Genomic DNA, 19,627 nt, shown 5'->3' with positions numbered 1-19,627 from the left:
TTCAATGCTTAGGCTAGCTAAGGTAACGTTAGTTAGTTGTAACGTAGCTAGTTAGTCAACTCGGCAGCTGAGCAAGTCGTTTTAGCTAAAGTAAATTGGTGTCACGCAGGGAGACAAGAAAGTTACAATTGTCCCTAAACAGTGACATTTATATAATGTATACAAAATCAACTTCGTCGTTGAGTAAACTGTTGATAGCTAGCATCTAGCCTTGTCATTCGTGTCTCTTTCTCCCCGCTGGCTCGCTGTACCCATGGCAACGGACGCTTGGTTATTGTTAAAGGGATGCTCACTTTTTGTCGGACAACAGTCAAATCCAACAGCGCCGAATGAAAATTTCCCACGAAAGAAAATTAAACAAGCCTAATTCTAGGCAGTAGGCAGCATACAGTAACACATAATATTTGTATAAAATTGCAACTATGGCACTGTGTGTTGACGGTGCTCTCATGTTTTGTTCCTCAATACCTTAGGCCTTTATTTGTTGGACTATTTCCTCACAAAATGTAATGAAAAGGAAAGAAAATGACATTGATCTGGCCAATAATGAATAGGCTTGTAAGGCTTATTTTTGCTCATACAAAAAGGCTAAACGCCAGATGTGTCACCGTGTGCCAGCAGTAAACAAATACACATGGCTTCTTTGTATGTTGATATTGAATTTAAAACACCAGATCATCACAATCTCCCATAGCCTCAATTTATCCAACCACCACAACGTGCGCAAAAAACCCCAGAGTGCCTGTCTTGGTCGTGCACATTGCAGCAGAACTGTCTGCTTCCATTGTTCCAGAATCAGCGAACACTCGGTGTTCTCCCGGAGAACATAACAATCTCTCCGCTTCTGTCAATCAGCAGTTCTGGCAACTAGCTGTTGGGAGACGAGCAGATGACCCATGCCGTGTGACGCGGACGAGCCAGGCGCATGCATGGCTATAAAAACAACACCAAAAGACATCTGTTTCTGTACCACACAGACTAGATGTGCGCAAACACACAGGTGTCACGAGGACCACATGTAGTGTCCAAACCTCACAGTTTGGAATATTGCAGGATCCATCCAGGCATCCACACTGCCCTACAGGCTATTATAGGCTACATTTCACATGCCACTTAAGTGAGACAACATTATGGAGGTAAAAGGTAACCCCCCCACTAGCCCACCGACCACCACAACCAACACGCCCGTCGCCCATCAGCGGGTTGAACCTTCTCAGTTCCCCGGGACCAGAGCCCTGAGCCCCGGCTCCTCCAAGGTCCTGCTGGCATACAAAAACGCAACCCAGCACCTGAACTCACCGGGGCTCAAAGCCAGCATGGGTTTCCTTAAAATGGTCACGTCTCAGTGGAAGCACCAGGAAAAGAAGGGGAGGGTGGTGCGGTCCCCAAGCACAGCTAGCTGGCTTCCACCTCCCTCCGATGGCCACTCTTGCAAGAGGTCGCCACTGGACCAGCTATCTGCTCTGGTTCTCCAGGGGCAGATCCGGCTCGGCGAGGACGACCCAAGGCTCGCCCAGGACTCTCGGCAGGACCCGCTGAGCTCCACCAAGCCGCAGAACTGCAGGCGCATCGTGGTTCTGGGTGCGCCCGGGGTGGGCAAGACTTCAATCTTGCGACGGTACCTCTGGGACGGCTTCGTGGAGGAGTACCAGCCCACCTCCGAGGATTTCCTCCGGAAAATGTTCCACATCCGCGGGGAGACGTATCAGATCGACGTACTGGACGCCTCCGGAGAGAGGAGCTTCCCTGCGAAACGCAGGCTCTCCATACTAACCGGTGCGTAACGGGAATGTAGGCTATAACTGGAGTCCTTATCATGGTCTCTATGTTGGAGCGTGCTGGAGGTGCCTCAACAGTTGTTGTTATCGCAGGGTTAAAGATGTAAATGCATACGTATGAATAAGCCTCTCTTTCCGCGTAGATGTGATGTGCGTGAAAGTGGACATGCTTGCTTTATAAACGATGAGAGAGAATATAAATATGTGTATATGGACGTATAAGTTATGGATAGAATAGCATATAGAATATAATATAACACAATATAATATAATCTTTATCCCAGAAGGAACTTCAGTTCAAATTGCTAATGAGAATATGACAATGTAGGCTATAATGAAAATATAGGCTATAATATTTCGGTCTCCCCCTGTGTTCTGTATAGGTGACATATTTCTTCTGGTCTTCACCCTGGACGACCGGAGCTCTTTCGAGGAGGTGTGTGCCCTGCGCACTGAGATCCTCGCGGCCAAAACCAAGCTCCTCAAGCCCACCAGGCCGGGCCAGAGCGCACGGGTCCCCACGGTAGTCTGTGCTAACAAGGTGGACCTGTCCCCAGCGGAGAGAGAACTTTCCCGGGCAGAGGTGCTCCGAGCCCTCGGTGAGGACTGCGCCTACTTCGAGACCTCCGCCAAAGACCGCACTAATCTGGAGGAGGTATTCGAGGCTCTGGCTAAACGGGGCGGGTTGCCAACTGAAACTAGTCCGTCGCAGCACCGCAAAGTTTCGATTCGGTCGTACCAGGCGCTGAAGGAGGGCAGAGTGGCCGGGAGAGAGAGCCAGGCGCCCGGTTGTAAGGCTCCGTGTGGGGCGCTGTATCCGCTCGCTCGACGGCCGAGTTTCAGCACTGATCTCCGTCAAGTCCTCGGCCCCAACTCCGCTCGGAAGCCGGGCAAGCCGCTGGAGAAGTGTCAGATTCAGTGAAGGAGCCAAAGACAGACTGGACTGGTTTATGAGGGTGTGTGGAGCGAGGAAAAACAATCATGTTTGATTTCCACAAATGCATTCTGCTAAATGTAGATATGACTGTGAATAGTATCTGCACCAGGGACTTGAACACTACTAAAAGCCAACTAAATGTGCAGAAGTTGTGCAATTGTGTGTCTCAATCTAATGTGAAATATATATTTTTTAAATGAATTAAAAAACATTTTTGATCATGTATTACAGTGTGGTCTCCTTTAGGGGCAGAAGAGGTATTATAGTGTGGTCTTCTTTAGGGGCAGAAGAGGTATTATAGTGTGGTCTCCTTTAGGGGCAGAAGAGGTATTATAGTGTGGTCTCCTTTAGGGGCAGAAGAGGTATTATAGTGTGGTCTCCTTTAGGGGCAGAAGAAGTATTATAGTGTGGTCTCCTTTAGGGGCAGAAGAGGTATTATAATGTGGTCTCCTTTAGGGGCAGAAGAGGTATTATAGTGTGGGGTCTCCTTTAGGGGCAGAAGAGGTATTATAGTGTGGTCTCCTTTAGGTGCAGAAGAGGTATTATAGTGTGGTCTCCTTTAGGGGCGGAAGAGGTATTATAGTGTGGTCTCCTTTAGGGGCAGAAGAGGTATTATAGTGTGGTCTCCTTTAGGGGCAGAAGAGGTATTATAGTGTGGTCTCCTTTAGGGGCGGAAGAGGTATTATAGTGTGGTCTCCTTTAGGGGCAGAAGAGGTATTATAGTGTGGTCTCCTTTAGGGGCAGAAGAGGAGAGAGTGGGAGTCTCCTTTAGGGGCAGAAGAGGAGAGAGTGGGAGTCTCCTTTAGGGGCAGAAGAGGTATTATAGTGTGGTCTCCTTTAGGGGCAGAAGAGGAGAGAGTGGGAGTAAGAGGACAGAGAGTCAGAGACTTGACTTCATTGACTTTATTGCATAACACATTTCATGAGTCCTACAGACAGAAATAGAGAGAGAGAGAAAGAGAGAGAGAGAGAATGGTGGAGAAAGAGAGGGAAAGTGTGTGTGTGTGCCTGTGTGTGCTTGTGTGTGTGAGTGTGTGTGTGCCTGTGTGTGCTTGTGTGTGTGAGTGTGTGTGCTTGTGTGTGTGAGTGTGTGTGAGTGTGTGTGTGAGTGTGTGTGCTTGTGTGTGTGAGTGTGTGTGAGTGTGTGTGTGAGTGTGTGTGCCTGTGTGTGTGAGTGTGTGTGTGAGTGTGTGTGCTTGTGTGTGTGAGTGTGTGTGAGTGTGTGTGTGAGTGTGTGTGTGCTTGTGTGTGCTTGTGTGTGTGCTTGTGTGTGTGAGTGTGTGTGAGTGTGTGTGTGAGTGTGTGTGTGCTTGTGTGTGTGAGTGTGTGTGCCTGTGTGTGTGCCTGTGTGTGCTTGTGTGTGCCTGTGTGTGCTTGTGCGTGTGTGTGTGTGTGTGTGTGTGTGTGTGTGTGTGTGTGTGTGTGTGTGTGTGTGTGTGTGTGTGTGTGTGTGTGTGAGTGTGTGTGAGTGTGTGTGTGAGTGTGTGTGTGTGAGTGTGTGTGCTTGTGTGTGTGTGTGAGTGTGTGTGCTTGTGTGAGTGTGTGTGTGAGTGTGTGTGCTTGTGTGTGTGAGTGTGTGTGCTTGTGTGTGTGTGAGTGTGTGTGTGAGTGTGTGTGTGCTTGTGTGTGTGAGTGTGTGTGATTGTGTGTGTGAGTGTGTGTGCTTGTGTGTGTGTGTGTGTGTGTGTGTGAGTGTGTGTGCCTGTGTGTGTGCCTGTGTGTGCTTGTGTGTGTGCCTGTGTGTGAGTGTGTGTGCCTGTGTGTGTGCCTGTGTGTGCTTGTGTGTGTGCTTGTGCGTCAGACAGAAAGGCAGAGCAGTATTGACTGCAGCAGAGTCGTGATCAACCAGAGGGTTGTACTGTACTAACTAGCCTACACAACTCACTGCCTGCAGTAGACTGGGCTGTTTCTGGTTGTTAAATCCTCTTTACATTCTGTCTATGAGTCAGATTTTTCACACACACATACATCTGTAATTCCATACTATAGGCCCTATTCTATATATTCAGCATGATGATGATGATGATGGTGATGATGATGACGAAGGTGACGATTAAGTTGTTGATGATGATGATGAATAGGCGTAATGATACTGACAAAGAGTCATAGGATATTTGTTCAACTGCAATCAGTGCACCGTTGTTCCATGAATGAGGGTGTGTGTGTGTCCTTTGTGAGAGTGTGTGTGTGTGTGTGTCCTTTGTGAGTGTGTGTGTTTGTGTGTGTCCTTTGTGAGTGTGTGTGTGTGTGTGTGTCCTTTGTGAGCGTGTGTGTGTGTGTGTCCTTTGTGAGAGTGTGTGTGTGTGTGTGTCCTTTGTGAGAGTGTGTGTGTGTGTGTGTGTCCTTTGTGAGAGTGTGTGTGTTCTTGCAGGGCAGGTGAAAGCCTTTCAACACAACAGAGGCTGCTGGGAGTTTCTGAGTTTCCATAAAACAACAGCTCCTTGTTTTTCTGCTATAAGATTTCCACTCGTATAATCTCATAGCCTGGATTCCCTTTACCTGTGTGTGTGTGCGTGTGTGAATAGGTGTGTGTGTGTGTCCAAACTAGGTGTTATTATGGCTATTGTGTAGTGTAAATGGGATTCTTTATCCCCTAGTAAAAACATCATAACCTCTTTTCTCATAACCTGTATGAGTCCTCTGGCTGTTCCACATGCTTAAAGGGGTAAACTGGGATTTGAAAAACTGATGGGTCTGGAGCAATGTAACCACTTTACAAAGCTATGGATGCAAGGATTTACCATCCATGAGATAGTTATAAGCATAGAATTAGGAATTATAATTAATGAGGAATTAGAACCGGGAAGGCAAAGTTTCCCCATTTTGAACCATTTCATGTGTCTGAAGGTAGAACTCTGCCTACCCAGAAGGCCCAGAGAGCAAATCAAGTGCACCTACCGCTGGCCAATCAGATATCTCATATCACGTGTCTGAACAGCTTTCTCGAGCCATAGACTGTAAAAAAAATAAGCCTTGAATGAACAGAAAAGTGGGTACTGTGAAATAGCAAAACGTTTAAAACCATCACTAGAGAGAGACCCAAGGAATACAGCAAATAGTTGCTGTTTTTATGAGTAAGTTCATGTTTAAGTTGTTATTCAGCACTGTCACTTTGTTCAACACTTTTATAAGACATAAAATGTGCCTTCGGTCCGTCCACTCAACCAGCACTGCAGCTGCAATGAATGACTTTAGCAAAGGATTCTGATAATCTTGCGTTATTAGCGGCTTGAGTCTTTTTTAATATCAAGGAATATTTCACTTTCTCTGGTCATAGGAGTAACAACATGAATTGGTGCATGAAATAATGCACTGTGACTTGAATTCCGCCATCAGCTGGAAGAATATGACCCCCTTTCTCAGTGGAGGGAGGGAGAGCGGGAGGGACAGACGCTGCTCCACTCCCCTAACGCTTCAAAGACACCGACTGTGTCATTGTGTTTCGGTACACCAGAAGTACATTCATTTCCTATGGAACGTTGAGTTTGCCTTGCAGCATTGCGTTGCAGTGGCAATACGTTCTGTGTGGTGCATACGTCGGATATATCGAACATATGCGTCAAACTGTATGCGTACAACAGGTTGACAGAAATGGTAGCAGAAGGTGAATGTTTCACACATATCTAGATGATGCTGCCATACTATTTTGCGCCTTAATACAGTTGGTGTGTTTGAAGCGTTTCGCCTCTTGTTCACCAAATGTGTAACACTTTGTGTTCCAGTGGAAGTCATTCATTGTCAATGGAGCAGCCCGCAACACTAAGTTAGGGGTGCTGCAGTAGGCTGTGGTGCGTTCTATGTACCACATGCGTTCACAGTAGGCTGCGGTGCGTTCTATGTACCACATGCGTTCACAGTAGGCTGTGGTGCGTTCTATGTACCACACGCGTTCACAGTAGGCTGTGGTGCGTTCTATGTACCACATGCGTTCACAGTAGGCTGTGGTGCGTTCTATGTACCACACGCGTTCACAGTAGGCTGTGGTGCGTTCTATGTACCACACGCGTTCAATATTTTAAACTTGTGTGTTGCGTTACCATGTAGTGGTACAAACAAAAGTACACACACATACTGCAACTAGCTATTTGAAACGCGAATCACCTGTGCGCTAAGTACGGGAAATGCGGGCTAGACATCTGGCAAAACAAAACCTAAATGCATCTGGTGGACATTGGGCATGATCACACCTCGAACACACCGACCGACACCGTCATTGTGTTTCGGTACACCAGAAGTACATCCATTTCCAATGGAACGCTGCGTTTGCCTCGCAGCATTGCCGAGGCAGTTGCAGTGCGTTCTGTATGGTGCATAAGTTTTTTTTTTGTTGCAAACGTATGAGTCAAGTTGTATATGTCGTCGGCTTGACAGAAATGGTAGCAGAAGGTGAATGTTGAACTCTTGTTGCGCACATTATCCAGATGATGCTGTGGACCATTTAGCACAACGCCACTGCCGATGTTATTTAGGGATCAGACTGGACATCAGATACAGACCATCAAACACATGTATTAATCATCATCATCATCATCATCATCATGCTGAATATATAGAATAGGGCCTATAGAATGGAGTTACAGATGTATGTGTGTGTGAAAAATATGACTCATAGACAGAATATATAGAGGATTTAGTTGATGTATTAATTAAAATGCTCACTCAGCTGCCTCACAAGTAAAACACAAATAGTCTATTACCAGTGTGATCATATACCTACATTTTTTATATATAATTTCAAAATGGTCTGAGAAGAACAATGTTGGCTGGGCAATTCAAGCACAGCCAATATGCAGTGATCATTTTTACATTTTATTTCACCTTTCTTTAACCAGGTAGGCTAGTTGAGAACAAGTTCTCATTTACAACTGCGACCTGGCCAAGAATAAAGCAAAGCAGTTTGACACATACAACAACACAGAGTTACACATGGAATAAACAAACATACAGTCAATAATAGAGTAGAAAAAAAATCTATATACAGTGTGTGCAAATGAGGTAAGATAAGGGAGGTAAAGGCAATAAATAGGCCATGGTGACGAAGTAATTACAACATACCAATTAAACACTGGAGTGATGGATGTGCGGAAGATGAATGTGCAAGTAGAGATACTGGGGTGCAAAGGAGCAAGATAAATAAATAAATACAGTATGGGGATGAAGTAGTTGGATGGGCTATTTGCAGATGGACTATGTACAGGTGCTGCTCTGACAGCTGGTGCTTAAACCTAGTGAGGGAAATATGAGTCTACAGCTTTTGTGATTTTTGCAGTTTGTTCCAGTCATTGGCAGCAGAGAACTGGAAGGAAAGGCGGCCAAAGTAGGAATTGGCTTTGGGGGTGACTAGTGAGGTATACCTGCTGGAGCGCGTACTACGGGTGGGTGCTGCTATGGTGACCAGTGAGCTGAGATAAGGCGGGGCTTTACCTAGCAGAGACTTGTAGATGACCTGGAGCCAGTGGGTTTGGCGACAAGTATGAAGCGAGGGCCTGCATCCAATTTGTTGAGTAGAGTGTTGGAGGCTATAATGTATTGGGCCTATAGCTTACTGCACAAACCTCATTGCTACAGTACTGTTTTTAATTGGTTAATGTTGCATAGGCGTACATTTTTTGAAGTCATGTTAATAAAAAATCAGAGCGGTAGATCTTGGCATGCATTTTGACTCAGAAAGTGATCTTGACTCAGAAAAGTTTGGTGACCACTGGTTTACAACTACATTTTGGAATCTGATGTACAACCGTTGAACTCTTTAGGCCTTAAGTATTCTTTAAGAATCAATGCCTACTTGTCTGTCGGCCCTGCATTAAAGACCAAAACAAGCTAACAAAAATTGCTATAAATAAAAAAGTATACCAGTTTCATTTAAGGACCAAAAAAGCTGCGCCATGCAGGTTGCAAAATAGGTTCCACGGCACATGGTTTATGAACTGATACACCAAAAAACAACGCTGGATTAAAAACATAGTTTTAAAATTATTATACACAATTCGTGCAACCAATAGAATGTTTTATATATATGGGAGATACATCCATCCCAGTTTTGCAGATTTTGCTGCAAAGACACATAATCATGAGATCACTTGTTTTGGTACTGTTCATATGTAGCTTATTTTGGTACTGTCCATATGTAGCTTATTTTGGTACTGTTCATATGTAGCTTATTTTGGTACTGTCCATATGTAGCTTGTTTTGGTACTGCCCATATGTAGCTTGTTTTGGTACTGCCCATATGTAGCTTGTTTTGGTACTGTCCATATGTAGCTTGTTTTGGTACTGTCCATATGTAGCTTGTTTTGGTACTGTCCATATGTAGCTTGTTTTGGTACTGTCCATATGTAGCTTGTTTTGGTACTGCCCATATGTAGCTTGTTTTGGTACTGTCCATATGTAGCTTGTTTTGGTACTGCACATATGTAGCTTGTTTTGGTACTGTCCATATGTAGCTTGTTTTGGTACTGTCCATATGTAGCTTGTTTTGGTACTGCACATATGTAGCTTGTTTTGGTACTGCCTATATGTAGCTTGTTTTTGGTTGCAGGTTCAGGAACGGCTGAAAAATTACTCTGCAAATTGCACTGTTGGGTGTTTTGAAAAGTCATAGTCAATCGATCAATAATATAATAATAGTCTTAGCAAAAATATTTAGTCCAGAACTTTTGTTCAGAACTTTTGTGAAACATCACAGCACAGTGGAAATATACAGTATATGGCAAATATAAATCAAAACTGGATGGTCTTCAGAGATAGATGGGAGGGTTGGGTGGAACTGAAGGATGGGACTGGATGGTGTTCAGAGATAGATGGGAGGGGTTGAGTGGAGCTGAAGGATGGGACTGGATGGTGTTCAGAGATAGATGGGAGGGGTTGAGTGTGGCTGAAGGCTGGGACTGGATGGTGTTCAGAGATAGATGGGAGGGGTTGAGTGGAGCTGAAGGATGGGACTGGATGGTGTTCAGAGATAGATGGGAGGGGTTGAGTGGAGCTGAAGGATGGGACTGGATGGTGTTCAGAGAAGGAAAGGGGGGGTTGAGTGAAGCTGAAGGATGGGACTGGATGGTGTTCAGAGATAGATGAGAGGGGTTGAGGGTAGCTGAAAGATGGGACTGGATGGTGTTCAGAGATAGATGGGAGTGGTTGAGTGGAGCTGAAGGCTGGGACTGGATGGTGTTCAGAGATAGATGGGAGGGGTTGAGTGGAGCTGAAGGATGGGACTGGATGGTGTTCAGAGATAGATGGGAGGGGTTGAGTGGAGCTGAAGGATGGGACTGGATGGTGTTCAGAGATAGATGGGAGGGGTTGAGTGGAGCTGAAGGATGGGACTGGATGGTGTTCAGAGATAGATGGGAGGGGTTGAGTGAAGCTGAAGGATGGGACTGGATGGTGTTCAGAGATAGATGGGAGGGGTTGAGTGGCGCTGAAGGATGGGACTGGATGGTGTTCAGAGATAGATGGGAGGGGTTGAGTGTAGCTGAAGGCTGGGACTGGATGGTGTTCAGAGATAGATGGGAGGGGTTGAGTGGAGCTGAAGGATGGGACTGGATGGTGTTCAGAGATAGATGGGAGGGGTTGAGTGGAGCTGAAGGATGGGACTGGATGGTGTTCAGAGACAGATGGGAGGGGTTGAGTGGAGCTGAAGGATGGGACTGGATGGTGTTCAGAGATAGATGGGAGGGGTTGAGTGGAGCTGAAGGATGGGACTGGATGGTGTTCAGAGATAGATGGGAGGGATTGAGTGGCGCTGAAGGATGGGACTGGATGGTGTTCAGAGATAGATGGGAGTGGTTGAGTGGAGCTGAAGGATGGGACTGGATGGTGTTCAGAGATAGATGGGAGGGGTTGAGTGGAGCTGAAGGATGGGACTGGATGGTGTTCAGAGATAGATGGGAGGGATTGAGTGGTGCTGAAGGGTGGGACTGGATGGTGTTCAGAGATAGATGGGAGTGGTTGAGTGGAGCTGAAGGATGGGACTGGATGGTGTTCAGAGATAGATGGGAGGGGTTGAGTGGAGCTGAAGGATGGGACTGGATGGTTTTCAGAGATAGATGGGAGGGATTGAGTGGCGCTGAAGGGTGGGACTGGATGGTGTTCAGAGATAGATGGGAGGGGTTGAGTGGAGCTGAAGGATGGGACTGGATGGTGTTCAGAGATAGATGGGAGGGGTTGAGTGGAGCTGAAGGATGGGACTGGATGGTGTTCAGAGATAGATGGGAGGGGTTGAGTGAAGCTGAAGGATGGGACTAAAAACAAACAAAAGATAACTATTGCAAGCTATACTGTGTCCATAAAATGTATATAGTATGTATAAGCTGGAAGTAGAAGCCTAAGTATTGTTGTCCATTAGTTTACTACAATCAGGCTGCAAGCCCGACACCGGGCACAATATGACAACAGCCACTTCAAGTGCAGGGCGCGAAATTCAAAATATATTTTTTAGAAATATTTAACTTTCACACATTAACAAGTCCAATACAGCATTTGAAAGATAAACATCTTGTGAATCCAGCCAACATGTCCGATTTTTAAAATGTTTTACAGCGAAAACACCACGTATATTTATGTTAGCTCACCACCAAATACAAAAAAGGACAGACATTTTTCACAGCACAGGTAGCATGCACAAAGCCAACCTAACTAACCAAGATCCAACCAAACAAACCTAGAAACAACTTCCTCAGATGACAGTCTTATAACATGTTATACAATAAATCTATGTTTTGTTCGAAAAATGTGCATATTTGAGCTATAAATCAGTTTTACATTGATGCTACCATCACAGCTACAGTCAGAAATAGCACGGAAAGCCCCAGAGTAAATACAGACACCAACGTCAAATACCTAATTACTCATCATAAAACATTTCTGAAAAATATATGGTGTATAGCAAATGAAAGACAAAGATCTTGTGAATACAGCCAATATTTCCGATTTTTTAAGTGTTTTACAGCGAAAACACAATATAGCGTTATATTAGCTTACTACAATAGCTAACACACAACAGCATTGATTCCAGGTAATCGGTAGCGATAGCACAGTTCGACAGATATATGAAATAGCATCCCAAATTGGGTCCTTACCTTTGTTGATCTTCCATCAGAATGTTGTACAAGGGGTCCTTTGTCCAGAACCGTCTTTGTTTGGATTCAGAACCACCTCTTTCCCTCTTGAATTAGCAAGCACACTGGCCATGCGGCGCTAAGCTCTCCATCCTGAACAAAACCAGACAACGCAACACGCCTAACGTCCCTAATAAATTTCAATAATCTAATGAAACTATATTGAAAAAACATACTTTAGGATGATATTGTAACATGTATCAAATAAAATCTAAACCGGAGATTGTATTCGCCCATAACGACAGCTTTCCAGAAGGCGATTCCAGGTTCAACTTCGCGCTTTCGAAAAAAAGAAAAATGGCGGACCCCTCATTCCAAGATGATGTATTCAACCTCAGAACAAGATAATCAACTAATTTCTGCTCTCAGTTCCTCTTGACAACTAGGGGAAGGTGTATGACGTGTATGTATAGTCCTAAGTGACATGCCCATTTATAGGCAAGCTCTTGAACAGAGACCTCGCGTTCAGAAATCTCACTTCTGGATAGGAAATGGCCTGCAGAATGAGTTCTGTTTCACTTAGAGAAATAATTCAAACGGTTTTAGAAACTAGAGAGTGTTTTCTATCCAATAGTAATTATAATATGCATATTGTACGAGCAAGAATTGAGTACGAGGCCGTTTGAAATGGGCACATTTTTCCAAGTTACTCAATACTGACCCTGCAGCCCAAACAGGTTAATAAATCAGCATACAAACATGGTCTCTTTCTCACCTCCAAAATGCAGGTGTTTCAGCCTGGCTCAGTGCTTTCTGTGGTGGAGGGGCAGCCAGCGAAATCCAGAGCGTAGGCGTTGGTTTTCTCTACTTGAATCATGATTGGCTCAGTGTTCTGTCACTAATGGGGACATTATGTCACCGCAGAATCGACAGGAAGAGCTAGGCATTTCAAGCCTCCTTGGATGCTGCCATAGATTTAAAATAGAGGTGCCCGTTCAAGAAGACTCAAGGTCATCGGCCACAGATAAAATTATGTTAAATCATGTTATATCTACCGTAGCTTTGATTGCACAGATCATGTCAACATCATACTTTCTAAATCTTATCTAGCAAGCTAGCAAGCTAGACAAGCGGTCAAGATCATGAATCACATCGACAACCTACTGGCAAATGCTTTTCAATCCTTGTCATATGAAGAGAAATTATAGATAAAACGTTTCGGTCCTCATCGGCCATTGGACATAAACATTACACAACATGTCGGAAATCGCAAATTCAACAACGAGTGGTTTGGAAGGAATCAGAGGCCAACTGTGAGCGTCACAAAGCAGTCACTGTCTGAAAGGGTCTCTTTTCCAAGCTTAAAAGGATAAACATTCACACCCAATTCCATGGGCCAGAAAAGGTTGAAAACATTGGCTACGCTGTCAATCCAGCATGACATCATCAGCCATATCAGCTATGGTTTTTTAAAAAGGCAGTAAATGAGGCTGAATTAACTGTTTCGCCGGCTGTGGTAAGGATTCACCCCATGTTGCTGAAAGAATAAGCTCCGCTGATGCGACAGCTTTATGTAGTTTGTTGGGACAGCTTTATGTAGTATGTTGGGACAGCTTTATGTAGTTTGTTGGGACAGCTTTATGTAGTATGTTGGGACAGCTTTATGTAGTTTGTTGGGACAGCTTTATGTAGTTTGTTGGGACAGCTTTATGTAGTTTGTTGGGACAGCTTTATGTAGTCTGTTGGGACAGCTTTATGTAGTTTGTTGGGACAGCTTTATGTAGTCTGTTGGGACAGCTTTATGTAGTCTGTTGGGACAGCTTTATGTAGTCTGTTGGGACAGCTTTATGTAGTCTGTTGGGACAGCTTTATGTAGTCTGATGGCACAGCTTTATGTAATTTGTTGGGACAGCTTTATGTAGTTTGTTGGGACAGCTTTATGTAGTTTGTTGGGACAGCTTTATGTAGTCTGTTGGGACAGCTTTATGTAGTTTGTTGGGACAGCTTTATGTAGTCTGTTGGGACAGCTTTATGTAGTCTGTTGGGACAGCTTTATGTAGTCTGTTGGGACAGCTTTATGTAGTCTGTTGGGACAGCTTTATGTAGTCTGTCGGGACAGCTTTATGTAGTTTGTCGGGACAGCTTTATGTTGTCTGTTGGGACAGCTTTATGTAGTCTGTTGGGACAGCTTTATGTAGTTTGTTGGGACAGCTTTATGTAGTTTGTTGGGACAGCTTTATGTTGTCTGTTGGGACAGCTTTATGTAGTTTGTTGGGACAGCTTTATGTAGTTTGTTGGGACAGCTTTATGTAGTCTGTTGGGACAGCTTTATGTAGTCTGTTGGGACAGCTTTATGTAGTTTGTTGGGTCAGCTTTATGTTGTCTGATGGCACAGCTTTATGTAGTTTGTTGGGACAGCTTTATGTTGTCTGTTGGGACAGCTTTATGTTGTCTGTTGGGACAGCTTTATGTAGTTTGTTGGGACAGCGTTATGTAGTTTGTTGGGACAGCTTTATGTTGTCTGTTGGGACAGCTTTAAGTAGTTTGTTGGGACAGCTTTATGTTGTCTGTTGGGACAGCTTTATGTAGTTTGTCGGGACAGCTTTATGTAGTCTGATGGGACAGCTTTATGTAGTTTGTTGGGACAGCTTTATGTAGTCTGTTGGGACAGCTTTATGTAGTCTGTTGGGACAACTTTATGTAGTCTGTCGGGACAGCTTTATGTAGTTTGTCGGGACAGCTTTATGTTGTCTGTTGGGACAGCTTTATGTAGTTGTTGGGACAGCTTTATGTAGTTAATTGGGACAGCTTTATGTTGTCTGTTGGGACAGCTTTTTGTAGTTTGTTGGGACAGCTTTATGTAGTCTGTTGGGACAGCTTTATGTAGTCTGTTGGGACAGCTTTATGTAGTTTGTTGGGTCAGCTTTATGTTGTCTGATGGCACAGCTTTATGTAGTTTGTTGGGTCAGCTTTATGTTGTCTGATGGCACAGCTTTATGTAGTCTGTTGGGACAGCTTTATGTTGTCTGTTGGGACAGCTTTATGTAGTTTGTCGGGACAGCTTTATGTTGTCTGTTGGGACAGCTTAAAGTAGTTTGTTGGGACAGCTTTATGTAGTCTGTTGGGACAGCTTTATGTAGTTTGTCGGGACAGCTTTATGTAGTCTGATGGGACAGCTTTAAGTAGTTTGTCGGGACAGCTTTATGTAGTTTGTTGGGACAGCTTTAAGTAGTTTGTTGGGACAGCTTTATGTAGTTTGTTGGGACAGCTTTATGTAGTTTGTTGGGACAGCTTTATGTAGTTTGTTGGGACAGCTTTATGTAGTCTGTTGGGACAGCTTTATGTAGTCTGTTGGGACAGCTTTATGTAGTTTGTCGGGACAGCTTTATGTTGTCTGTTGGGACAGCTTTATGTAGTCTGTTGGGACAGCTTTATGTTTTCTGATGGGACAGCTTTATGTAGTTTGTTGGGACAGGTTTATGTAGTTTGTTGGGACAGCTTTATGTAGTCTGTCGGGACAGCTTTATGTAGTCTGTCGGGACAGCTTTATGTAGTCTGTCGGGACAGCTTTATGTAGTCTGTCGGGACAGCTTTATGTAGTCTGTCGGGACAGCTTTATGTAGTCTGTTGGGACAGCTTCATGTTGTCTGTCGGGACAGCTTTATGTAGTTTGTCGGGACAGCTTTATGTAGTTTGTTGGGACAGCTTTATGTAGTCTGTCGGGACAGCTTTATGTAGTTTGTTGGGACAGCTTTATGTAGTCTGTCGGGACAGCTTTATGTAATTTGTTGGGACAGCTTTTTGTAGTCTGTTGGGACAGCTTTATGTAGTCTGTTGGGACAGCTTTATGTAGTTTGTCGGGACAGCTTTATGTAGTCTGTTGGTACAGCTTTATGTAGTCTGTTGGAACAGCTTTATGTAGTTTGTCGGAACAGCTTTATGTAGTTTGTCGGGACGGCTTTATGTAGTTTGTCGGGACGGCTTTATGTAGTTTGTCGGGACAGCTTTATGTAGTTTGTTGGGACAGCTTTATGTAGTCTGTTGGGACAGCTTTATGTAATTTGTTGGGACAGCTTTATGTAGTCTGTTGGGACAGCTTTATGTAGGCCCTAACAGTTTGTGGACACCGTTTCTGACCGGTATACTGCTGTGTTGTGTTGTGTAGTGGCTTTGCTGGCATGCATCTAAAAACATTGGTTGAGTTTGCCCCACCAATATTTACATGCTAAAACCGCCACTGCAGATTGAGCCTTTAAACAACCATCGAGTAAAAGGGAGGTCTCTCTCTCTCTTTATTTCCCTGTCGGTTTCTGGGGCTGTCTCCTCCTCAACCCCTCCCCAACCGTTTTACAGTTCCCTGCTCTGGGTTTCACATTGCAGGAAACCACCCTACATTTTGGCCCCCACCACTGTGCAGCCAGTCACGTGCTGGAAGGTTCACATTGCAGGAAACCGTCTGCCACATGAAGGCATGTGACTGCTGGGTTGTTTTGTTGGAATGTTGGTCTGCCTGTGACCCCTCTGACAGAGGTCGGCTTTACAAACGACACAGTCACTCGGCCACACAGCTTCTCTGGTATAGACAGACTGACTGACTCGTTATGTGGGACAATGCAGAACCACACAATGTGGGACAATATACAACTACACAATGTGGGACAATGTACAACCACACAATGTGGGACAATGCACAACCACACACTGTGGGACAATGCACAACTACACAATGTGGGACAATGTACAACCACACAATGTGGGACAATGCACAACCACACACTGTGGGACAATGCACAACTACACAATGTGGGACAATGCACAACTACACAATGTGGGACAATGGACAACTACACACTGTGGGACAATGCACAACTACACACTGTGGGACAATGCACAACTACACAATGTGGGACAATGTACAACTACACACTGTGGGACAATGCACAACTACACACTGTGGGACAATGCACAACTACACACTGTGGGACAATGCACAACTACACAATGTGGGACAATGTATAACCACACAGTGTGGGACAATATACAACTACACACTGTGGGACAATGCACAACTACACACTGTGGGACAATATACAACTACACAATGTGGGACAATGCACAACCACACAATGTGGGACAATGCACAACCACACAATGTGGGACAATGCACAACCACACACTGTGGGACAATATACAACTACACACTGTGGGACAATGTACAACTACACACTGTGGGACAATGCACAACTACACACTGTGGGACAATGCACAACCACACACTGTGGGACAATGTACAACCACACACTGTGGGACAATGCACAACTACACATAGTGGGAAAATGCACAACTACACACTGTGGGACAATGCACAACTACACAATGTTGGACAATGTACAACCACACAATGTGGGACAATGCACAACCACACACTGTGGGACAATGCACAACTACACAATGTGGGACAATGTACAACCACACAATGTGGGACAATGCACAACCACACACTGTGGGACAATGCACAACTACACACTGTGGGACAATGCACAACTACACACTGTGGGACAATGCACAACCACACACTGTGGGACAATGCACAACCACACACTGTGGGACAATGCACAACCACACACTGTGGGACAATGCACAACTACACACTGTGGGACAATGCACAACTTCACACTGTGGGACAATGCACAACCTCACACTGTGGGACAATGCACAACTACACACTGTGGGACAATGCACAACTACACACTGTGGGACAATGCACAACCACACAATGTGGGACAACCGTTCAGAGCGTTCAGAACCATGATTGGCATCCTGTCCTTGATAGCAACCATACAAACCTGTCCTTGATAGCAACCACACAAACCTGTCCTTGATAGCAACCATACAAACCTGTCCTTGATAGCAACCACACAAACCTGTCCTTGATAGCAACCACACAAACCTGTCCTTGATAGCAACCACACTAACCTGTCCTTGATAGCAACCACACAAACCTGTCCTTGATAGCCCACATTATCCCACATTTAATGATATAGACAACTAGCCCGCATGAATGATTTAGACAACTATAGACAACTAGCCCACATGAATGATATAGACAACTAGCCCACATTAATGATATAGACAACTAGCCCACATTAATGATATAGACAACTAGCCCACATTGATGATATAGACAACTATAGACAACTAGCCCACATTAATGATATAGACAACTAGCCCACATTAATGATATAGACAACTAGCCCACATTAATGATATGGACAACTAGCCCACATTAATGATATGGACAACTAGCCCACATTAATGATATAGACAACTAGCCCACATTAATGATATAGACAACTAGCCCACATTAATGATATAGACAACTAGCCCACATTAATGATATAGACAACTAGCCCACATTAATGATATAGACAACTAGCCCACATTAATGATAGACAACTAGCCCACATTAATGATATGGACAACTAGCCCACATTAATGATATGGACAACTAGCCCACATTCATGATAGACAACTAGCCCACATTAATGATATAGACAACTAGCCCACATTCATGATATAGACAACTAGCCCACATTAATGATATAGACAACTAGCCCACATTAATGATATGGACAACTAGCCCACATTAATGATATGGACAACTAGCCCACATTAATGATATGGACAACTAGCTCACATTAATGATATGGACAACTAGCTCACATTAATGATATAGACAACTAGCTCACATTAATGATATAGACAGCTAGCCCACATTAATGATATAGACAACTAGCCCACATTAATGATATGGACAGCTAGCCCACATTAATGATATGGACAACTAGCCCACATTAATGATATGGACAACTAGCCCACATTAATGATATGGACAACTAGCTCACATTAATGATATGGACAACTAGCTCACATTAATGATATGGACAACTAGCTCACATTAATGATATAGACAACTAGCTCACATTAATGATATAGACAGCTAGCCCACATTAATGATATAGACAACTAGCCCACATTAATGATATGGACAGCTAGCCCACATTAATGATATAGACAACTAGCCCACATTAATGATATAGACAGCTAGCCCACATTAATGATATAGACAACTAGCCCACATTAATGATATGGACAGCTAGCCCACATTAATGATATAGACAGCTAGCCCACATTAATGATATAGACAGCTAGCCCACATTAATGATATAGACAGCTAGCCCACATTAATGATATAGACAACTAGCCCACATTAATGATATGGACAGCTAGCCCACATTAATGATATAGACAGCTAGCCCACATTAATGATATAGACAGCTAGCCCACATTAATGATATAGACAGCTAGCCCACATTCTACATAGTTTATTGAGCTTGTTTTCTGTCTACATTCAACCACATTATTTGTTATTGTGACTGATGTTTTTTTCCCAACACTACAGTGGTTAGCACAACCTTGTGACTCATTGAGTTACCCGTTTGTCTTTGTGGTACTTTTGAGAGGAAGAGGGGGAGGGGGAAGGGGCAATGTTAGCTCAGAGTAAGTTCGTTTTTCAACTTTCACTTTGTGGAGTTAACTGAACATACTCAACAGTACATGTATGCTGTTTTCTCTTTGCCCTCTCAATATGTTCACCCTCTCTGACCCTCATGCCTCTGACCCTCATGTCTCTGACTCTCATGCCTCTGACCCTCATGCCTCTGACCCTCATGGCTCTGACCCTCATGCCTCTGACCCTCATGTCTCTGACCCTCATGCCTCTGACCCTCATGCCTCTGACCCTCATGCCTCTGACCCTCATGCCTCTGACCCTCATGCCTCTGACCCTCATGCCTCTG

General features: G+C 44.3%; 1 protein-coding gene across 1 annotated transcript; it reads left to right on the top strand.

Annotated features, from left to right (window-relative positions):
• The first annotated feature begins 1,130 nt into the window (after window positions 1-1,130).
• Window positions 1,131-2,768, top strand: LOC120038197 (GTP-binding protein Rhes-like). The gene is made up of 2 exons (XM_038984056.1): window positions 1,131-1,776; window positions 2,162-2,768. Exons 1-2 carry the CDS (start codon window positions 1,131-1,133, stop codon window positions 2,698-2,700), a joined length of 1,185 nt encoding a protein of 394 aa, XP_038839984.1. The 3' UTR covers window positions 2,701-2,768.
• Window positions 2,769-19,627: the final 16,859 nt, after the last annotated feature.

Source organism: Salvelinus namaycush, unplaced genomic scaffold (assembly GCF_016432855.1).
Source record: "Salvelinus namaycush isolate Seneca unplaced genomic scaffold, SaNama_1.0 Scaffold21, whole genome shotgun sequence".
NCBI lineage: Eukaryota > Metazoa > Chordata > Actinopteri > Salmoniformes > Salmonidae > Salvelinus > Salvelinus namaycush.
This window is presented reverse-complemented; position numbering and strand designations above follow the sequence as displayed.

What these genes read in the sequence shown, in the direction of transcription:
- LOC120038197 (XM_038984056.1), top strand. Translation starts at nt 1,131, where the DNA reads ATGGAGGTAAAAGGTAACCCCCCCACTAGCCCACCGACCACCACAACC. An exon ending in CAGGCTCTCCATACTAACCG is followed by an intron (nt 1,777 to 2,161) that starts GTGCGTAACGGG and finishes TGTTCTGTATAG; the next exon opens with GTGACATATTTCTTCTGGTC.